Raw genomic sequence first — 21,834 nt, 5'->3', positions numbered from 1 at the left:
GGACCAAACAGATAAATTTTCTCCATCACACTCTGTCCATACTCTGATCTTTTCAAGTCTTTCAGCAGTTTTTCTTTTTAAAAAAACCCACCAAATCATCCAACAGAGCCTAAGCTCTGTGGTTAATTTACAATAAAACTTAGGTCTGTCTGTCTATCCATCTATCCATTCAACTGAAATGAAAACATTGCAATAAAATAAAAATAATAAAAAAATAAAGGAAATAAAATAAAATAAAAAAACAAAATGAATTACTGTAATAAAATCAAATAAAGTAAAATAAAACATGAAAAACCAGCTGGTATCTTTGGGCCCATTCCTCTCCCTAAATCCACCTCACAGTGGTGTTGTTCTGAGGAAAATAGGAGGAGGAAGGATTAGTAAGTATTTTCGTTGCCTTGACTTATATATGAAAAATAAAAAGGAGGAATAAACATACACTATGGAAACTAGACAGCTGCAAGGTGGTCAGCAAAATCTGGAGCAATATGAATTAAAATAGGATTAAAATGAGAAACTAACAAGATCTTTACTTACCATTAAAATAATACTAATGAAGTGGAACCTTTCATGGAGGGAATTCCATAAGTGGAGGTGCCAACAAGGAAAGGAATCTCCTTCTCTCTTATAATCACTTCTTTTGTTTGTTTGTTTGTTTGTTTGTTTGTTTGGGTCAATTGCTTACAAGATAATAGGTATAAGTAAAAACATAGTTATGAATACATGGATACATATAAGAAAAATTTAAAAAGAAATAAAAGAAACAATAGGACAGGGACGGTAGGCACATTGGTGCACTTATACCCGCCCCCTACAGACCTCTTAGGAAAGGGGTGAGGTCAATAGTAGACAGTCTAAGGTTAAAGTTTTTGGGGTTTGGGGAAGAAATCACAGAGTCAGGCTGAGTATTCCAGACATTGACCACTCTGGTGCTGAAGTCGTATTTCCTGCAATCAAGTTTGGTGCGATTAACCTTGAGTTTGTATCTATTGTGTGCTCTTGTGTTGTTATGGTTGAAGCTGAAGTATTCATTGGCAAGTAGGACATTGCAATGTATGATTTTATATACTATACTTAGATCGGACCGAAGGCGGATTGGACTGAAGGTGGCATAGTTCTAGGTATTCTAGGTCTAGAATTTTGAGTCTGGTGGCATAAGGCATTCTGCAACGAGTAGAGGAGTGAACTCTTCTTGTGAAATATTTCTGGACTTTCTCAACTGTGTTAATATCAGACACTTCTGATATTACTTTTGTAAAAGAGGAGGAGGAGGAGGAGGAGGAGGAGGAGGAGGAGAAGGAGGAGGAGGAGGAGGAGGAGGAAGAAGAAGAAGAAGAAGAAGAAGAAGAAGAAGAAGAAGAAGAAGAAGAAGAAGAAGAAGAAGAAGAAGAAGAAGAAGAAGAAGAAGAAGAAGAAGAAGAAGAAGAAGAAGAAGAAGAAGAAGAAGAAGAAGAAGAAGAATTAATGAGGAATCAGGAGAAGGCCCACTGAGTTGCAAGTTCTAGGCTGAATTTAGTGGGTCACTTCCACTCGACACCATCGGACAATGGAAGGCACGCAGTTTGTTGGGGTGGGCAGCAGAACTTGGGGACTAAAAAGTCTACTTGCATCCTCACCATCTCTGCATGCCACCTGAGCTCATCAACTAGGTTGCTGTTTGGCCCCCTAGGCTAACCTACTGCCCTCCAATTTTGTGAGAAACAGGACAGTCTTGATTGCAAGCTGGGAATCCTGGAAGCTTGCAGTCCACCCGACTTAAAAGTTGCCAAGTGTTTTAGAGACACAGCAGTTTTGTTAGAAGAAAAGTGTCCATTTCAGGGACAGCCTTGATGATGGATACGATTGCTAATGTCCCTTTATCTGGGCCCCGTGTAGCATGAGGAAGGGCTGGTGCATTTCTTTTCCTGGATTCTTTAGCTACCTGAAGGAGGAAACAGGCTGAAGAGGTTGGGGATTTCCCCTGTGCCACTCAAGTTATTTAACCAGCAGAGCGAAGAGCATGTTCTAGAGCGAAGGAAGCTGAAAGGCAAGGCAACACACTCCTTTCCTCCTCTGTCATCTGGCCGCTGTGTTGCTAAGCATGCTGCTCTCCTTGCTCTTTTACGCAGGGATTGTGAGCGGATTCCGCCCCAACCATGAATCAGGGGAGATCTCTTCAAGTGACTTCACAGACACTGACATCACGGAATTGGGGGCGCTGCGGGCCGTAGCCTGGTACATGGAAAGGAACCCCCTTCCTGGAAGACCTGCCCTGACTCCTGGAGAGCTGGAAAACATGAATCCATTGAATGCAACCGGGCTCTTCAAGGCCTATTACAAAGGTGAGCTGGTTTTGGGGCCCAAAACAAAAGTATTCGTCTTGGTCCAAAGCCCAGTGTCCGGCCCTCGGTCCTAAGACCTTGGCTCCTCTTGTCATATCTACAACTAAATTGCATTGTTCTTCCCATACCTGACTTTTCTCCAAAACCACATCTTTCCAGAAGGCTAATTGTGATTATCAGTGCTTCATCTCACCTTCAGACCATGAAAGAATCATCATCTGAAGGAACATTGGGGTATACTGATCAATCTGTACAGATTCTAGATTGCTCTTTTAGACTCTTTCAAGACTCTTTTCTTCCATACTATCAAATGTTCTCCATGTTGAGTTGACCCAAAGGTGTTTTTTCAGGAGGCAACTGGACTTTCTTGGGTGTTTTTTTTTTTTTGAAGGCATTTCACTTCTCATCCAAGAAGCTTCTTCAGCTCTGACAGGATAGTGGGGAATAGAAGGATTACTTCTATTCCTTCCTACCCACTATCCTGTCAGAACTGAAGAAGCTTCTTGGATGAGAAGCAAAACGTCTTCAAAGAAAAAAGCAAGAAATTCCAGTTGCCTCTTGAAAAAGCACCTTTGAGACAACCATGACCCGGATGATTGAGAATCTCTATAGTCGTATTGAGTTGAGTTGAATTGGATGGGTTGGGAGAGGAAATGGGATTCAGGAGACATCTTTTAATGTTATCTCCTTGAGCCTTAGACCTGGCTAGAACTAGGATAGCCCTTTCAAAGCTGTGCCCAGCGGTGTTTCAGATGTAGCATCAGCTAACATCCTGGGCAGGAGTGGAGATGTGGTGAATGTCATTGGGGAATCTCTTATGACAGTGGTTCTCAACCTTTTCTTTACCACAAGATCCCCTTTAGATCCATCACCAAGACTTAACTCAAGATTGAAATCACAATTTTTCTTCAAGCTTGGATGGACCCCTGTGATGACATCACAGCCCCTCAGGGATCTGTGGACCACAGGTTGAGAACCAACCACTGTCTTATGGCCCTCAGGGACGCTGCATCATTGAGCTGGGATCTAAGAATCAGCCAGGGTTACTGGTATTGTACCATTCGCCTTGCTGCCCAGCAGCTTTCTTGCCTGAGCTCACTGACTCCATTTCTGGGCTGACAGTGGAGGTCCCCAAACTTGTGGTCTTTGGGGAGTTCAATCTTCTTCCTCAGGGATGGGGCCTGAGGTGGCTTGGGAGTTCATCACCACTATGACAGCCATGAGCCTATCTCAGAGCCCGACATGGAACAGATCTGATGTCCCTGTCAGAGCAGTGCAGAGGTGCACTGCTAGGGGTTCACGGAGATTCGGGAGAGCCCCTCGCTAAGATTCTGTGCAGTTCAGAGAACCCCCAAATCCCTCTCCTGGCTGGCCCCGTCCACTCCACCCCTCCCATCCTAGGAGTACCCACATGGCCCATTTTTGATGCAAGTGAGTGCAGGGTGCGTGTGGGGAGTCAGAGAGGGAGAAAAACAGGCCTCCCAGAAGTTTGGGAAGACCAGAAATGGGCCCATTTCCGACTTCCAGAGAGCCTCTGGAGCATGGGGAGGCCGTTTTTCCACTCCTGGAGGCTCAAAGAAAACTTCCAGAGCCCGGGGAGGGCAAAAATCCCCCGCCCCCACCACTGGCATAGTGCAGGAAGCCAATTAGGCCACAGCCACCATGGGTACACTCACCCAGCAACCAGTCAGAGAACCCTTTGCTAAAATTTTTGAAGCCCACCCCTGGAGCAGTGGCTCCAAGATCTAATATTGGGGGTGCTTTGGGTGTCCCTGTTGTCATGGTTACCTCACACCCTGATTATCAAGGGATTCGCTAGCTCCACCACCCATTAGATTGATCTGCCCCCCATTAGCAACTAACGAACCTCAGTGGATTCCGCTGGACTGCGGTATAGTTCCTCCAAAAGTCCTGTTTGCTGTTTGATGTAAGGGGCCCCTCTGAAGCTTTGGCTTGACTCACACCAAGGTGGCCTCTTTCCAACAACAGGCTTCAGATGAACCCTGGCAAGGCTGAGTGGATCCCAGTTCTAGGACTGTGTCATTTATTTTTTTTTTGTACTGGATGTGGTGGCATTGCCCCCTATAAACCCAGAGGCACAATCTGGGGTACTTGGGAGACTCACAACTCCTGTTCAAAGAGCAGGTGGCACTTTTGGCTGGGAGGCTGTTGTTTGCACAGCTGTTGTGTGCCAGTTGCATACAGGGATGCGATCCAGCCGGTGGAACAACCGGTTCAGGGAGACCCCACTCTGCACACGCGCACACCAAATGCTCATTTCACACGCACGCAGCATTTGAAAAACGCTGGTTCTCCAGCTCTGAAACTTGCCTTCTGCTGCAGTCCCAGTGAGTAAATTCACCTGAGGAGCAGCCATCCGCTGTGCCATGCCAAACAGCTGAACTGAAAACCCTGGAAATAAAGGACAGAATAGGGCAGGGGCAGGTGAGTGGGGCCAAATCATCACTGTAACAACCGGTTCGCTCAAACCGGGCTGAACCGGTAGAATCACACCCCACTGGTTGCGTCCGTTCCTGAATCAGTGGGCTCTGCTTACTGTCATTCTCAGCCTGGTCCCCTCCCATTTGAACTGCTGGAATGTGCTTTATGTAGGGCTATCCTTGAAGAATCACTGAAAGCTTCAGCTGGTGCAAAATGCATGCTAGAATGGCACACATTACACACCTGTTCCGCAAACTGTGTCGGTTGCCAGTTTGCTTCCGGGTTCAATTCAAGATGCTGGTTTTGATCTTTAAATCCCTTTGTGGAAAAGGACCAGAGTGACTGAGAGTATCGGAGAAGGCAAACTGGGGATCCCCTTTATCAGGGAACTTGGCAAGTCCCAGCAGACAGGACCTTCCTACCATGGCACCCACCTTATGGAATCTTCTTCCCTCCACCCCATGGAAGTGAGGTTAGCTCCATCTCCCTTAACGCGGCACAAACCCCTCCAGAACTGGCTGTATGCTATCAGGCCAGGAAATCAGGGGAACATAGTGGTGGCTCTCTTACCTACCGAAACTTTATCTTTTCTTGTTTCATATGCTTTTTGACTATACAGTTTTTTTAAATAGTTTTTGCTTGGTTTATGTTTGCAGTTTTGTATTTTAATTGTTATAAGCAGCCCAGAGTTATTTTCTTATGAGATGGGCAATCCTATAAGTGCTCCTAGATTTAAAACCATTTATTTAGTGACCATTCGAAGTTACAACAGCACAGAAAAAAGTGACTTAGGATAGATTTTCACACCTCTCACTGTGGCAGCATCCTCGTAGTCATGTGATCAAGATTCGGGAGCCTGGCAACCAGCATGTATTTCTAAAAGTTGCACTGTCTCGCGGTCACTGTTTGTAACCTTCCCAACCTTCAGACAAGTAAAGTCAACAGGACAATTCACTTAACAACTGTGGCAAGAACAGTTGTAAAATGGAGCCAAATTCATTTAACAACTGCCTTGCTTAGCAAACAAAATTTGGGGCCCAATTGTGGTTGTAAGTTGAGAAGTAGATATACAGGGATAGATAGATAGTTGGATGGATGGATGGATGGATGGATGGATGGATTGATAAATTGATAGAGGGATTATATATATATATATATATATATATGTGTGTTTCTGAGAGAGAGAGAGAGAGAGTTCGAGACCAGATCTAGAGAAATCTTAGAGAGAAAGAGAGACAACAGAGAGATCATATATAGAGAGAGAATATGATAGATAGAGAGACAGAGAGAGAGAGAGAGATGATGGATGAGAGATAGATAGATAGATAGATAGATAGACAGATAGAGAGACAGAGATAGAGATAGATAGATAGACAGATAGATAGATAGAGAGAGAGACAGACAGACAGACAGACAGACAGACAGATAGATAGATAGATAGATAGATAGATAGATAACAGATGGATGGATGGATTGATTGATTGATTGATAAATTGATAGAAGGATTATATATACAGAGAGAGAGAGAGAGAGATGATAGAGGGATATATAATAAATAAAGATAGATAGATAGATAGATAGATAGATAGATAGATAGATAGATAGATAGATAGATGATAGATAGATAATGGATGGATAGATGGATGGATAGATAGATAGATGATAGATAGATAGATGATAGATAATAGATGGATGGATAGATGTATGGATAGATAGATAGATGATAGATAGATAGAAAGATAAAAAGATATGATAGGTAGGCAGGTAGGCAGGCAGGCAGGCAGACATGATAGATTTTCAAAGAATGTATATTGAATATGCCAGATAGATTGAAAGATCAAGAAGAATGCTACTATTGTTACTACTACTACTGAGGACAATTTTAACTGATCCACTTTTTTTTATACACAGCTGATGTCTCTCCCAGCCGATTCATAAAAGCCATCCAGGAAATTGTCACTGGAAATAATCTAGTGGAATCATCTAAAGGCAACAGCGACTACTACTTCTACTGTGAACAGTTCAGCAAAAGTAAGATGGGATTTATGGTTGTTGATGCTTAGAAGGAGGGGTACGTTCAGTGGTAGGGAGGGTGGTATTAGGAAATAGAGGAACTCTGCTTTGAATGGAAACAGGTAACAAACCTGGTCAGTGGTCAAGATTCTAACAGAGGCAGTCATTCTAGCCCGATCCATTTAAAAAATCTTCATCCAAAGATACACACCTAAGTCCAGTTTATGAACCTGGGATAGAGAGAGCAATCAGTGGATTAAAGGAAAAACAAAATATAAAATGTGATAATTGCAGCATGTTTTCAGATGATTTATGGTTGAACATGGTTAGTTACTTAGCTAGTCCTTTCTGGCTCTAGGGGGCATTACTTAGCTCCGTTACAAAGCCGAAGAGCCAGCACTGTCCGAAGACATCTCCGTGGTCATGTAGCCTGCATGACTAAATGCCGAAGGTGCATAGAACGCTGTTACCTTCCCACCAAAGTGGTCCCTATTTTTCTACTTGCATTTTTACAGGCTTTCGAACTGCTGGGTTGGCAGAAGCTGGGACAAGTAACGGGAGCTAATTCCACTACGTAGCGCTAGGCATTTAAACCGCTGAACTGCCGACCTTTCTGATCGACAAGCTCAGCATCTTAGCCACGTCCCTAATTAGTAGGTATAGTTTTGCCCAATTCATTCACCAGAAATCATTGATCCCACTTGGAACAGCTGATGAATTCACTACAGTCTCTGGAGCAATGGCAGGGCACTGGTGAAATTTCAGATATTGGTGAACTCAAGTTCCCAACATGCCCCACTACGGGCCATGTTTGAATTCTGTTTAAAGGGCTACAGTTCGTGCCTTTGCCCTAGTTCAAAACTGAAAATGCTCGGCTTTAATTTAGCCACAGTGGATAAAGTTGTCATATTTGTCCAGCACTCCCATTCCTGCTGTCAGCACATTTGTGGTTTAATGCTTGTCAGTTATACAAAGGACGGGATGACTTTCTTATTGTGTGCATATGTTATTGACCTCCAAGTTCTGTTAAAAGAAAGAGCTTTAGAAAAATAATAAAAGTCAATATTTGCAGAGGGAAATTTTTACTTTACATGTAGCAGAGATTTTGGATTTCATGAACAAGAATACTTTTTTTTTTATCTTGCTTTTTTTCATAAACAACTCGAGCCAGGAAACATATCTAATAGTCCTTACTCAACCTCTTTCCCCACAACAACAACAACCCTGTGAGGGGAGTTGGGCTGAGAGACAAGGCCTGGCCCAAAGTTATCAAGTGATCAAGTGAGGTACTAATACCACTCTATAAAGCCTTAGTAACACCACACCTAGAGTACTGCATCCAGTTTTGGTCACCACATTATAAAAAAGATGTTGAGACTCTAGAAAAAGTACAGAGAAGAGCAACCAGGATGATTAGGGGACTAGAGACTAAAACATATGAAGAACGGTTACAGGAACTGGGCATGGCTAGTCTAGTGAAGAGAAGGACCAGGGGAGACAGGATAGCAGTCTTCCAATATTTGAGGGGCTGCCATAGAGAACAGGGAGGGTCAACCTGTTTTCCAAAACATCTGAAGGCCAGACAAGGAATAATGGATGGAAACTGAACAAGGAGAAATTTAACCTGGAAATAAGGAGAAACTTTCTGACAGTAAGAACAATCAACCAATGGAACAGCTTTGCCTTCAGAAGTTGTGGGAGCGCCACCACTTGAGACCTTCAAGAAGAGATTGGACTGCCATTTGTCAGAAATGGTGTAGGGTCTCCCACTTGGCCGGGGGGTTGGACTAGATGACCTATAAGGTCCCTTCCAACTCTGATTATCTGTTATCTGTTATCCAGTCAGCTTTCATTCCTAAGGCCGAATTAGAACTCTCAGTTTCATGGTTTCTAGGCCAGCACTTTTACTGCTGCATTAAATTGCTCCTCTTTTTATGTATTCTGGTTTTTTTAAAGAACTTTCACAGCAGACTGCTGAAATTTTACTCTAATACGGTTATTTTATGATTTTATTGGAAGCTACCAAGAGTCACATTTCATAAGCTATATAAATATAGCTTATGAAACAAGACAGCATTATAATGATACAATGCTAACATTGATGAAAACACATTAAGAAGTATAGGTATCAGTGATTAAAGTCAAAGGTATCTAAAAAGTAAATCCTATTATATACATTTTTCTTTACATACATCAACACATATCTATTTTTTTAACAAACTGTTGATTATACAACTAAAATATCAAACAAACACATACACAACACACAGAAAAAAAGGAAAAAGGAATAAAGAAAATGATTAAAAACTAGCAGTTCTATTATCAACAGTCCATGATTCCTTGTTTGTTATCAATATAGGTGATATATTTACAAATACATCTTATTGCAAATATATAATTACTACCTCTTTTACATTTTACGTTGTTTACTAATATATTTTCTAATTTTGTTCTATCCAGTCATACCAGTATTCCCAGCTTATAATATTATAATATTCTGATGTTTCTTTTTCCTTAACTTATCCATCTCTGCACAGGCTGTTATCTTCTGAATGACCATTTCCTCTGTTATAATATCTGCCTGTTTCCAACACTATGCAAAGGTTATTCTGGCTGCAGTAAGAATGTGCAATATTATATATTTGACTTTTTTAGAAATTTGTCTATTAAATATCCCCAGTAAGAAGAATTCTGGTTTTAATTCAATGTGCTCCACCATTATTTCCTCTAACCTTTTTTTTAATTCTATGCCAGTATCTTTGGGCTTCAGTGCAGGACCACCACATGTGAAAGAATGTTCCACAACACATATCTATTGTATCTTATCTATATTTGTTTCTGTCTTATATAGGTTATATAAATTATATTCTATATGTCTATCATATTACCCTCTTAAGGCCTCTTAAATTGGTTATATTACTCTAATCTTCCTTTTTATATCTATACTCCAACCATTCATACCATTTATACCATATTGCATAATATTTTTTTAACTATTATAAAAAATTAAATCGAATTGTTGAATTGTCACCCAGCAAGTTGGCCATGGTGAGTTAGTTGCAGTGAGTTGCCCCATTCCGGAGAAGGGAGTACAAAGAGATATGAGAACTGTCTCCAGGTATCTGAAGGGCTTTAATCAGTGGTGGTATACTATCGGTTTGGACTGGTTGGGCCAAACTGGTAGCTTTAAAAAAGCGTCCTACGATCAGTTGAGAGGAGGGGAAAAAAGCCTCATCAGCTGAGAGGAAAAAGAAGAGAAAAACGTGAAAATGGTCATGTTACTTTTTTCAGTGCCACCGTAACTTCTAATGGTCACTAAAGAAACTATTGTTCAAGTCGAGGACTCCCTTTAATTAGATATGTAGCTGTTGAAAAGAATATCAGAAGCCATTTACTTATATCTTTCTCTTATCTTCTAGTTTCGTCTATCATTTTTCCTTTTAGTTTTTCTTTTATTTCTCTCTTTTTGTTTTCTCTGTTCTAGATAGATAGATAGATAGATAGATAGATAGATAGATAGATAGATAGATAGATAGATAGATAGATAGATAGATAGACAGGCAGCCAGGCATCCAGGCAGGCAGCCAGGCAGGCAGGCAGGCAGGCAGAATAGAATAGAATAGAATAGAATAGAATAGAATAGAATAGAATAGAATAGAATAGAATAGAATAGAATAGAATTCTTTATTGGCCAAGTGTGATTGGACACACAAGGAATTTTTCTTTGGTGCATGTCCTCTCAGTGTACATAAAAGAAAAGATACATTCATCAAGAGTTGAGAATCATAAGGTACAACACTTAATGATAGTCATAGGGTACAATAAGCAATCAAATCATTCTAGGAAACAGTCAATAAGGATCCAAGTGACAAAGTTACAGTCATACAGTGACAAGTGGGGGGGTGGGGGTAATAAGGAGGGATGAGAAGATTAACAGTAATAGTAGTTCAGACTTTGTAAATAGTTGGACAGTGTTGAGGGAATTATTTGTTTAGCAGAGTGATAGCTTTCGGGAAAAAACTGTCCTTGTGTCTAGCTGTTCTGGTGTGCAGTGCTCTATGGCATAGAGATAGATAGATAGATAGATAGATAGATAGATAGATAGATAGATAGATAGATAGATAGATAGATAGATAGAGATAGAAATAAGAATACACACTTTTATATCAAGCAATAGCTAGATGGAAGGATTAGAGGTCGAAAGATAGCATTATTACGTATGTTTAAATTGACACTAGAATGGCATATTGAAATATTGAATAACTAAAAAAATTAAGGACTATATGTTAATATAAAACATGTGTATTAACACCAGGGGTGGGATTCTACCAGTTCTATCCACCTCTGTAGAACCGGTAGTTCTGAAGAGCAGCAGACATAGAACTGGTTCTATGTCTGCTGCTGTTTTGGCCCACCCACCTGCCTGGGCTCTTACCTGACCTTTATTTCCTGCTTTTTCAAACTCAGCTGCTTTGCGCGGCACAGCTGCAGTTGAAAAAGCAAGAAAAATGTGCTTTTCCAACCACTGTGCACCCGCACACAGCACTGCTCAGATGTCCGGGCAGCTCAACAGATGGTAAATTGCACTCCCATGATTCGCGCGACTCATGCAACTTGCACATGCGCGCACGACACACAGCAACAGAACCGGTAGTTATACCGGTCAGATCCCACCCCTGATTAACACTACGATTAGTAATGGTGGCCTGACTAGAAGCTAGAATAAAGGTAGAAATAAGAAATAGGGGGAATATTAGCATACATATTTTTATATAATAGAATAAAAGTAATAACTAGATGGAAAAAGTAGAGGTTAAAATATGGCATTACTATGTATGCTCAAATAATATTGTGATTGGCATTGAAATGGAACATTGAAATATTGAATAACTACTTTAAAACAAACACATATATTAATACCAGGATTACATAAGTTTGACTAATGTAACAAATAATATTATTGTTATTTGTATCAGTGATACCCAGATGCCACACTGCTCATATATTGTTGTTGATGTATATTTAAAAATGAATATCACCCCCCATTTACTTATATCTTTCTCTTATTTTCTAGTTTCGTCTACCCTTTTTTCTTTTAGTTTTTCTTTTATTTCTCTCTTTTCATTTTCTCTGTTGTATTAGTAGATAGATAGATAGATAGATGATAGATAGATAGATAGATAGATAGATAGATAGATAGATAGATAATAAATAGATATAGATATAAATAGATAGATAGATAGATAGATAGATAGATAGATAGATAGATAGATAGATAGATAGATATAGGCAGGCAGGCAGGCAGGCAGGCAGAGATGGCCTTTGGTGGGAGATCTGTAGTAACCAATTCCTGTTCTGTAGAGATTGTAAAGAGAAGATGACTAAGTTCACATTCAGCTCTTCAGAAGTTTCGTGCTATCTTTTCCCAGGTATTAACCAAATTCGAATTCTGGGTGACTCCATGCTTTCCAGTCTGAAAGGGGAGGTGAACACCCCTGCTTTGGAAGCAGCTCGCCAGAATGCTGGAAGAGCCCTTCACGTGGTTCAGAAATTCTACAGCAACACCAACTGGGTCGAAATGGAAAAAAGCAGCCCTTACGAATACTTGTGTAAGTCACAACGAATATGGGAGCAAAGAAGTGGCTGCTGCCTAGAGCTGACCATAAAGGAAGGGCATTTGAAAAAAGTCAAGATGAAGGGAATAATCAAGTGGCCATGACTATCTGTTTGATTTTTTTTTATAAATACACACACAGACACACACACACTGCAAATAACCCCAGTATTGCCCTATTTGGGATAGGTTTTTTTCTACTTTTCTATATAGTCAAAATTACAAAGTCCTCCCTTTGTTATTACGTCTGTATAGAAGACTGTAAAAGATGTCAGGCTTCTTATTAAGCTTTGGGGAAAAGAACACAGGTTCCAAAAATTCATCATGGTTGGTATTACCGCAGAACATTTTCTAACGTTGATCCAATGAATGTGCTCTGGATTCCCAGTCTGCCATTTTGTTGATGCCTTGGAGACCAGTTCAGATTTTCATGGCCAGCTATAAAGGGCAAAGGCTAGTCCCAAGGACATAAAAGGCACCAGAAACCCCGATGGTGTAGTGGTTAGAGTGCAGTATTGCAGGCTTACTCTGCCCACAGCCGGGAGTTCAATCCTGATGGGCTCGAGGCTGATTCAGCCTTCCGTCCTTCCACAGTTGGTAAAATAAGAACCCAGATTGTTAGGGTAGATAGATGCTATGCTGACATTGTAAACCACCCAGAGAGTGGTGTAAAGCATTATGGGGTCGTATATAAGTCTAAGTGGTTTTGCTATTGGAAAAAAATACATACATATCAATTCCCCTCCCACCAAACTTCAAAAAACTCTGGTTCTATTTTCATTTATTTATTATTGTAATATTTAGTCCATCTTTCCATATATATATATATTAATTAGGTCAACTTCTGGTAGAAGTATTCAATGAAAAGTTTCTGGGTTTTGATGTCTTCATACATACCTATGTTCATGACGAGGCTTCCCTGGTCACCGAGCTTGACTTATGACTGTTTTTCACACACATTCACACACATTCTTGCATGTTTGTACCTATGCATGTACACACACATGCACACAAACACACATACTTGCTTAGGAAAACAAAGCAGGTCTTAGAAAAAGGCATAGCAAACTACTTCTATAGTCAAGGGTGGGGTTTAGCCGATTCAGACCGGTTCAGGAGAACTGGTAGTTTCCGGCGATCAGTTCTTTATTTCCATGTTTTGCAGCTCAGCTGATTCGTGCAGCACTGCGGATTGCCGTGCGAATCAGCTGTTTTATTTACCGGGGCTGCCGTAGAAGGTAAGTTTTGGAGCTGAAAATGGGTGACTTCCAAACACTGCGCGTGCACGCAAATCACACATTCGGTGCGTGTGTGCGCAAAGCACATGTGTGCGTGCAAATCACGTGCTCGCTGAACTGGTTGTTACACTGTTTGAATCCCCCCCACACTGTCTATAGTGTTGCCAAAATAAATGCAGTAATATCTCTACAAAGCGAAAGGGAGTTGAGCTCATTTGGAAGGAGACTTCCAATCAGATGTTTTGGGTTTGTGTGTGCATGTGTGCATCTGTGTGTGTGTGTAGTCATGTGCGTTAAAGCAGGAGTCACTATACTCCTGCATCAGTTTTATTTCAAAGAATACATCAGGGGTCAATTGAAATTAGAAATCTATACTTTGGTATAGTGGTTAAAGTGCTAGACTGGAATGCAGGGGACCATGTTTTTTTTATCCTCCCTTAGGCACAGAAGCCAGTTCGGTGGCTTTGAGCCCAACCCACTTCACATAGTTGCTGTGCTGGGGAAAATACTGTAGAACCTCTGGTCATGAAGGCTTCTGACCATGACCAACTTGGGTTCCTGTTATGACTCCCCTTCGAAATTCAAACGAACAAAACAGAAAGCAGCCGTTTCACAATTAAATCAAACGGAAAGAAGTCTTACAAGATAACGGCTGGCAGAAACCACAGCATAAATCTTTACTCTGTCCGGCAAACCAATCCTGGCAATAAATCTCCAGTCTCAGAGCTCCTTGCTGTAATGTCCTCAGTCAAATAGTCATTTTTGTTCCTGGCAAAATGTACCAGCCCAGCTGTGTCCTTTTATACTCATTGAGGCAATGTGCTAATTTACTGACTTGCTCTTCTCATTTGCTCCAGCTGATTTTGCCTTTTCAACCGTCTTCTATTTTTTACATTTAACCACAAATTTTCCAAGTTCTCATCTCCACTAGAAGACTCTCTCAAAACTTCCCTGTCAGCCATTCCTGGCTGTTGATCAGATAAGGAACCAGAGGAGGTCAAAGGTCCTGACAATTCTAATACATCAGGTCTGTCGTCCTTTGTCACGTCCATCTCCTCATCCTGGTTATCAGTCCAATCAGTAAGCCAGGCCGGCTCATATTTTTTTGCGATGACCTCTTCACTTGAACTCATATCAATTACAGGAGCTGAATCCAAGCCCGGAGCCACAACAGGTTCCAACCAAAAAATTCACAAAATTTTTGAATATGGTCATTAACACATAATTGGGTGGAGATCAAACATGACCCCTGACCCAGAAATTCCTAAAGACAAAACATTAGAAGATGAAGAAATTGCCAAAGTTATGGAATAAATTATGGTCATGATCAGAGTTCTATGTAAGGAGGGAGTGATGGATTTCTCCCTAGACTGTACAACAGTGGGGATATAAATTTGTACAGGGCAGAGGGAGTGACCTTGAAGGACAAAAGGAACAGCCACTACCAAGACAATAGTCAGATAAGAGGGGCTTGATCCTAGACCAAGAATGTAATGAGGGCAAACACCTCAGACAAGGTGATAAATGGAGGGAAAGGAGAGCACATTCAGGCTTTCAAAATTTGGTTACCATAGCTTGACAGTAAAAGTAATATTTGACCTTTGTAGCATTAATCCCATAGTTTGACCTGCCTTGCAAACCTGGCAAAATCTTCTAAAAATAGTAGCTTCTCCAGCTGAGTCTTGCACTTGAAAGGTGGTGTGTGCGTGTATGTGTGTGTATGTTCATGCACTTTTGAGCATCATTGGTAGTTATGTGAAATAAAGACCTTATTGTATTTTGTGACCTGCCTTTGCTGGACCTCCAACCTTCCTTCTGTCTTGTTTTTGGCCTAATTAATGTCAGCTTCCCTGGTTTGCCTTCTAATATTTGTGTGTTTTATGGCCAGCCACCCTACCGGCAGTTTGGTAAGAACCCTCCCAGTACCATCCAAATTCTGAATGTCAGATTGGAGCAATTTCAGATTTTAGAGGAGTTCAGCTACGTCTAAAGAGAATCTTTCTTCTTTTTATGTTTCCCTCAGTAAATCAAAGTAGTCCTGTCATTCCCACTGCACCAGTTTCGAAGAAGACATGTGATAACTGTAAAAGGATATCAAGGTAAATCCACAAATGGGCTCATCTAAAAAAAAACCCAAAGGCTTACTTTCATGAATGAAGGCAAATAGGTGTGTCCCAGAATAATGTCGCAAGATCCAACCTGGGTTGGTTCTGTATTCTGAGCTTTCAGACTTGTGTCCATCTTCACGGAACTTCTCTCTAGCAGTGTGTGTGCTGTTCTCTGTGTGTGTGGTATTTATAATACCTGTTGTACGTGACTTTTTTAGATGTTGATTGGGTTGTGTTGATGGCTGGCTTTTAAATCATTAGCTATCGTTTGTTTGTGCTGCCCAGCCCTTGCCTTCTAACTCTTTAATAGGCTAGTGATAAATCAGCAGGTTGACTGACAAGGAGTCTGTTTCCCAGGCTTCAATCCCTTCACTGGCTGTTTTTGTGCCTGCTCCCCCAACAATCTGAGTTGCTGTAAAATTGAATGTGTGTCCTTGTTCACTGCAATGTGAGGCTACCAGTGAATTCAAAGGCTTATTTTATACAATGGGTTGTAAAGTTGATCTTCACCTGTAAATAAATCAAATAGAAGTAGTTCGCATTTAGCGACCACAGACAGAACTAGCAATTTAATGGTTAAACAAAGCAGTTGCTAACCAAAACAGAAACAGCACCTCTGATTTTCACTTCAGCTGGAATTTGCTTTATAGACCTGCATAAATGCGAGAACTAGTTGCAAAGTTAGATTTTTATCACTTTCCTAACTGCCACTGACTAAGCAAGTGAGTTGCTAAACAAGAATTACAGGTAGTCCTTGACTTACAACATTTGTTTAGTGACCATTCAAAGTTACAATGGTACTGATAAGAGCGAGGACCATTTTTCACATTTACATAGCATCTGAATTTTGATCCCATGACCACAGGGATGCTGCAACAATCATAAATGTGAAAAAAAAGTTCATCAGTCACTCTTATCAGTGCCATTATAACTTTAAACAGTCACTAAATGAATGGCTGCAAGTCAAGGACTACCCTTATGGCTTATCTAAATTGGTCTTCATATGAATTTTTTTGTGACCGTGGAAAAGTATTACAATTAGGGAACGGGGCTTCACTTATTTTTCTCTCCAAAATTCTCATTTTCACATGCAAGTTTGTTTTTTTTTTAAAAAAGGAAGGACTATGATTTGGGTGCCTGGCAACTGGCTCACAATAATGACATCACAGCATCCTCCAGTCACCATTTGCAACCTCCCCTGCCATCTTCCGATAAGCAAAGTCAATGGGGAAGTCAGCAGGAAGTCACAAATGATGATCGGGTGACTGGAGGCCCCTGCAACTGCATAGGATTCTTCTAAGGATGATAAGTTGTGGATGGCCACAACTGCCATCATAAGTCAGCATGGTCATGTGACATTACTTTACAACCACATTGCTTTGTGACAGAATCTCCGGCCCCAATTTCCATGGTTAAGGGAGAACTACCTGTGCACACTTCTCTGACACATCAGTCTGAAAGATTTGCATTGTTCTAGTGCTGGGGTGTCAAACTCGATTTCACTGAGGGCTGCATCAGGGTTGTGTTTGACCTCAGGGGGGCTGGGGGGGTGGGGAGGGGGGGCAGGGCTGGGTGGCATGACATCACTCATGTTGGGAGGCACCTGTGACACCTGTGGGCTCTGCCAGTAAAAATGGGCTCCCGAGCTCCGTTTTCAGCTGTGATGGCCTCCCGCAACCCTCTGCCAGCAAAAACTGAGCTTGGGAGGGCCATATGAGGCCTTTGTGATCGCTGTTTTCACTGGCAGAGGCACCCCAGGCCAGTTTCCAGGGTGGCCCTGTGGACCAGATCTAAGCACCCCGCGGGCCAGATCAGGGCCCCAGGCTTTGAGTTTAACACCCCTGTTCTAGTGATAGGCACAGAGCAACAAACCTACAAACACATCTAACACATCTAAAATTAATGATTTCTGTTATTTTCAGCATGTTTATAAAATAGGGTTCAGGATAGATTGCTGATTTCGGTCAAATTTAAGTTCACGAATCCCACATACCAAACTCTTTGTTTAACAGGACCCTGTTCCAGTGTGAGAACAACCTCCTGGTGAAAGACATGCTTACAAGTGGATATAAAGTATCAATTTCCTGCAAGAGGAAGCTACCAGGTAAAAATCACCTGTGCCTGCTAAATACTTTCATCAGTTCTTCTTCTGTGTTCCAAACAAACAGAAGGGGACTAATCATTTCTATATGCTGAGCTGGCCCTTGGATCAAGACATTAATATTTACAATAAAAATTGGCAATGGAGTCCTTTCAAATTATTTTGAGCTAAGCTTTTAACAACAGTCTTAGCAATATGCTAACCTAAAGATCTATCTCACCGCTGCTCAATCTCAGCAACTTGAAAATGTGTGGATTTCAACTCCAGAATTCTCCACCCAGCATGCTAGTTGGGAAATTCTGGGAGTTGAAGCCCACATATCTTCAAGTTGATAAGGTGTATCTGGTAACATACTTTGCGTACATGACAGTAAAATGTAGGAGTCCCATAGCATTCATGTAGGAGGCACTGTTTAAGGAGCTCCCAGACTGAAAGGATTAGCCGGTGACACGACCATTGCTTGAGGGACCCACCTGGGAGCTCCATTCATATTTCCGCAAGCAGCTGGAGCAAGTGACAGGAGCTCACCCCGACATGCAGCCACTCTCAGGTTTCGAACATCGCATCGCTAACCTCCAATCCAGCGTTCTAACCACATGAGCTAACATAGTAAGCGTTATCAGAGACTGTACATTTGTCTTTGATATGCCAAGGTATTTGTGCCTTTTCTTTCTTTTTTCTGCATTATAGGCAAATGTGGACATGGAGGGAAATATGATGTGACTGAAATGTTCCCTATCACTGGTGGCATCAATAAGGAGACGTCTAATCCCGAACTTTCGCCACACTATAGCTTGCATCAGAAAGCAGCAGAATTAGCCATCGAAGCAACCAAGAGCTTTTTTGTGGGAGATGGTAAGGCGGTGTCCTAGGTTTATTTCTTTTTATTTAGTTATTTATCACATTTGTAAAGCCCCCCTCCATCCCTATTTGAATGACCTGCTAGAAAATGTCTCTGATCCCTGTTCTGCCCGAGATAAAAAGGCTTGGCGTGCTTCTTAGAATAACCTGGTTAATCCTCAACCTGGTGTCAATTACAGGTGTCGGATAGCCATTCTCTGGATATTCAATCGATGTGTAAAAATGCAGGCGGTCCTCGACTTACAACAGTTCATTTAGTGACCATTCAAAATTACAATACCATCGAAAAAAGTGACCTACGACCATTTATCACACTTATGGCCATCTCAGCATTCCCATCATTATGTGATCAAAATTGAGACGCTTGGCAACTGACTCATATTTATGACAGGTTCCAATGTCTTGGGGTCATCACCTTGAATCAATGGGGAAGCCAAATTCACTTAGCAGCCATCTTACTCACTTAACAACTGTAGTGATTCACTTGACAACTGTACAGTGGGGCAGAACTCACTTAACAAATGTCTCGCTAAGCAACAGAAATGTTGGGCTCACTTGTGGTAGTAAGTCGAGGACTACCCGTTAGGGATACACATTTTTGTAACTTACACTCAGTAAAATAGATACACTGTGCTAGTTAAATAGTTTATTTTTAAAAATTTTATACATCTTTCCACATGAGCAATATGTTCCCACGTTATAACACTTGTGCATAGTCATGCTTTCATTTCCATTAATCTTATATAATATTAACTCATATCATTATCCACTTCACCCATCTTTAAATAAGTTTACATTTCATATTTCAGTTCATTAATTCAATATCAATATCATTTCATCCATACATAAGTTTTCCCTATTGTTTCCATTTTCATCTTACCTCCTATTTTATTTTACATGACACGTCATTATTATCCTTAGTTTTCTCTGTGATTCTGTTCTGTTCTTTTATTTATTCAGGTTTCGGCCTCTTAAGTAACGTGGGAGACATTACTTTTAAGAGGTTTTTCAACCTGGATGGTTATTCCCTCGCCTTTGTGGTGGACACTACCGGCAGCATGTCAGATGATATCAGTCAAGTCAAAACCAAATGCATCGAACTCCTCCGTACTTATTCTGGCTCACCGGATGCACCTTTTAATTACATTCTTGTGCCATTTAATGACCCTGGTAAGGAGGAGGTAGAAAACTGTGATTCCTTCTGATTTATTATCCCTTTTAGGCTGGAATTGCCCTCCTTCTTTTGCTCAGTATTTCCCCCCCCCTCAAGTATCCAAGCTGGGGGCGGGGGGGGATATGACAGGGTTAACTACCGGTTCGGTATTTACGAAGTTTGGTAATTTATGATGTGCTTCCCTGCATGCTGCGAGCCGCACGCCTGTAAATCGTCATCAGCATGCTGCATGCAGAGAAGCAGCCTTTGAAACAGCCCTCTTTTCCTGCTTTTTAAACTGCAGCTGTGCCTCGTTCGGCAGCTGAAGTTGAAAAATCAGGAAATAAAGGACAGGTAAGAGCTGGGGTGGGCAGGTGGGCAAAAACATCAGCAGACATAGAACCGGTTCTATATCTGCGACTCTTCAGAGCTACCAGTTCTACAGAGGTGGACAGAACCAGTAGAAACCTACCCCTGATCCAAGCAATGTGATGGCCAACTAGAAAGGGTTATGTGATTTAACAATAGGGAATGCAGCTTCTTTTTTAAAAATATAAAAACAGGAGCAATTACATCTCTACTGGGCTGACTAGTGTTAAAATGACAGATCATCCTTCAGTGGAAAGTGAACCAAGCAGGGGTGGGATTCTCCCGGTTTGGACTGGTTTGGATGAACTGGATGTTAAGTTTTCATCTGGTTCGCCGAACCAGTATTTCAAGAGACCAGCTGCCCCGCCCACCCCATCCTGCCCCTCCCAGGAGTCTCCACACAGCCCATTTTTAATATAGGTAAGTGCAGGGTCCACGGGGATCTTCCGGAAGTCCGGAAATGGCCCTGTTTCTGGCTTCCAGTGGGCTTCCCTCCCAGAGTCCCAGGAGCTTCCAGACCCTTGGGGAGGCAAAAAATGGCCCTCCCAGAAGTTCCAATAGGTCACACCCACCATGGCCATGCCCACCCAGCAACTGGGCAGCGAACTGGTTCCTGGGAATTTTGAATCCCACCCATGGAACCAAGAGTTCACAAAACTCTCCCGATGTCTAAATTATTTGTTACCGCTTAATGCAGAGGAAGGAGAGAAATGAGGGAAATAATCAGGAGGAGGATTGCAAACTTGAATTCTTCCCTTAAATGGGGAAGTTAATAGTTGGTCTTTTTGAGAATGTTTGCATTTGAAACTGAAGGAGAAAGAGCATAGCAGATCTTCAATTAAGGTCATGAGGTTTATAAATCAATAGTAAAAATGCACGATTGTATTGGTTTTCAAAATAAAAAATAGCAGTTTCCCACTACTCTTTTACTTTGCTTTGTATTTTATATTTTGAAAAACTAATAAAAATCAGATAGATAGATAGATAGATAGATAGATAGAGATAGAATAGATATAGATAGATATGAGAGAGAGGGGAGAGAGAGAGAGACAGAGAGAGAGATTAAGATGATGATAGGTTGATAGAGATAGAGATGATAGATAGATAATAGAGATGATGATGATGATGATAGATAGATAGATAATAGAGATGATGATGATAGATAGATAGATAGAGATAGATAGATAGATAGATAGATAGATAGATGAGATGATGATGATTGATAGAGAACTCTGTCTGAAACTGTGGACCTTGGCTGGCCTTCTTCATCCTATCAAGGCTCAGTTCCCACCTTGATCTGTCTTTGCAGAGGTTGGACCTATCATTAAGACCCAAAGTGTGGACGAATTGGAATCTGCAATCTCTCGCCTGACTGCTACAGGGGGTGGCGATTGCCCAGAAATGTCCATGACTGGCTTGAAGCTGGCTTTGCAACAGAGCATGCCAAGGTGAGAAGCGTCCAAGTTGAGGCCTCTTGTCTCTTTCTGCCCATATCTCTCGATACTGTACAGATAGTCCTTGAATCACAGGTAATCCTGTATCATATACACAGTGTATATTCCACTCTGTTAAGGACCTACTGTTCTGGTCTGGCAGAGGCAAAATTTGCACCAA

At 41.4% G+C, this 21,834-nt stretch overlaps 1 protein-coding gene across 2 annotated transcripts in view; it reads left to right on the top strand.

Moving 5' to 3' along the window:
- The first annotated feature begins 2,006 nt into the window (after positions 1-2,006).
- LOC113449077 (von Willebrand factor A domain-containing protein 7-like) overlaps positions 2,007-21,834 on the top strand; it is a 52,897-nt gene continuing 33,069 nt past the window's right edge. For both annotated transcript variants that reach the window (XM_026720036.2, XM_026720037.2), the window contains exons 1-8: positions 2,007-2,321; positions 6,675-6,794; positions 12,206-12,385; positions 15,652-15,727; positions 17,749-17,840; positions 18,528-18,692; positions 19,659-19,868; positions 21,530-21,668. In XM_026720036.2, the coding sequence (XP_026575821.2) occupies positions 2,081-2,321; positions 6,675-6,794; positions 12,206-12,385; positions 15,652-15,727; positions 17,749-17,840; positions 18,528-18,692; positions 19,659-19,868; positions 21,530-21,668 (1,223 nt within the window). In that variant the 5' untranslated portion in view covers positions 2,007-2,080. The remainder of the gene's footprint in view (positions 2,322-6,674; positions 6,795-12,205; positions 12,386-15,651; positions 15,728-17,748; positions 17,841-18,527; positions 18,693-19,658; positions 19,869-21,529; positions 21,669-21,834) is intronic.

Source organism: Pseudonaja textilis, chromosome 2 (assembly GCF_049901715.1).
Source record: "Pseudonaja textilis isolate UNSWEBS1 chromosome 2, rPseTex1.2, whole genome shotgun sequence".
Lineage (NCBI taxonomy): Eukaryota > Metazoa > Chordata > Lepidosauria > Squamata > Elapidae > Pseudonaja > Pseudonaja textilis.
Note: the sequence above shows the minus strand (reverse complement) of the source record. Positions and strands in the feature narration are given on the sequence as shown.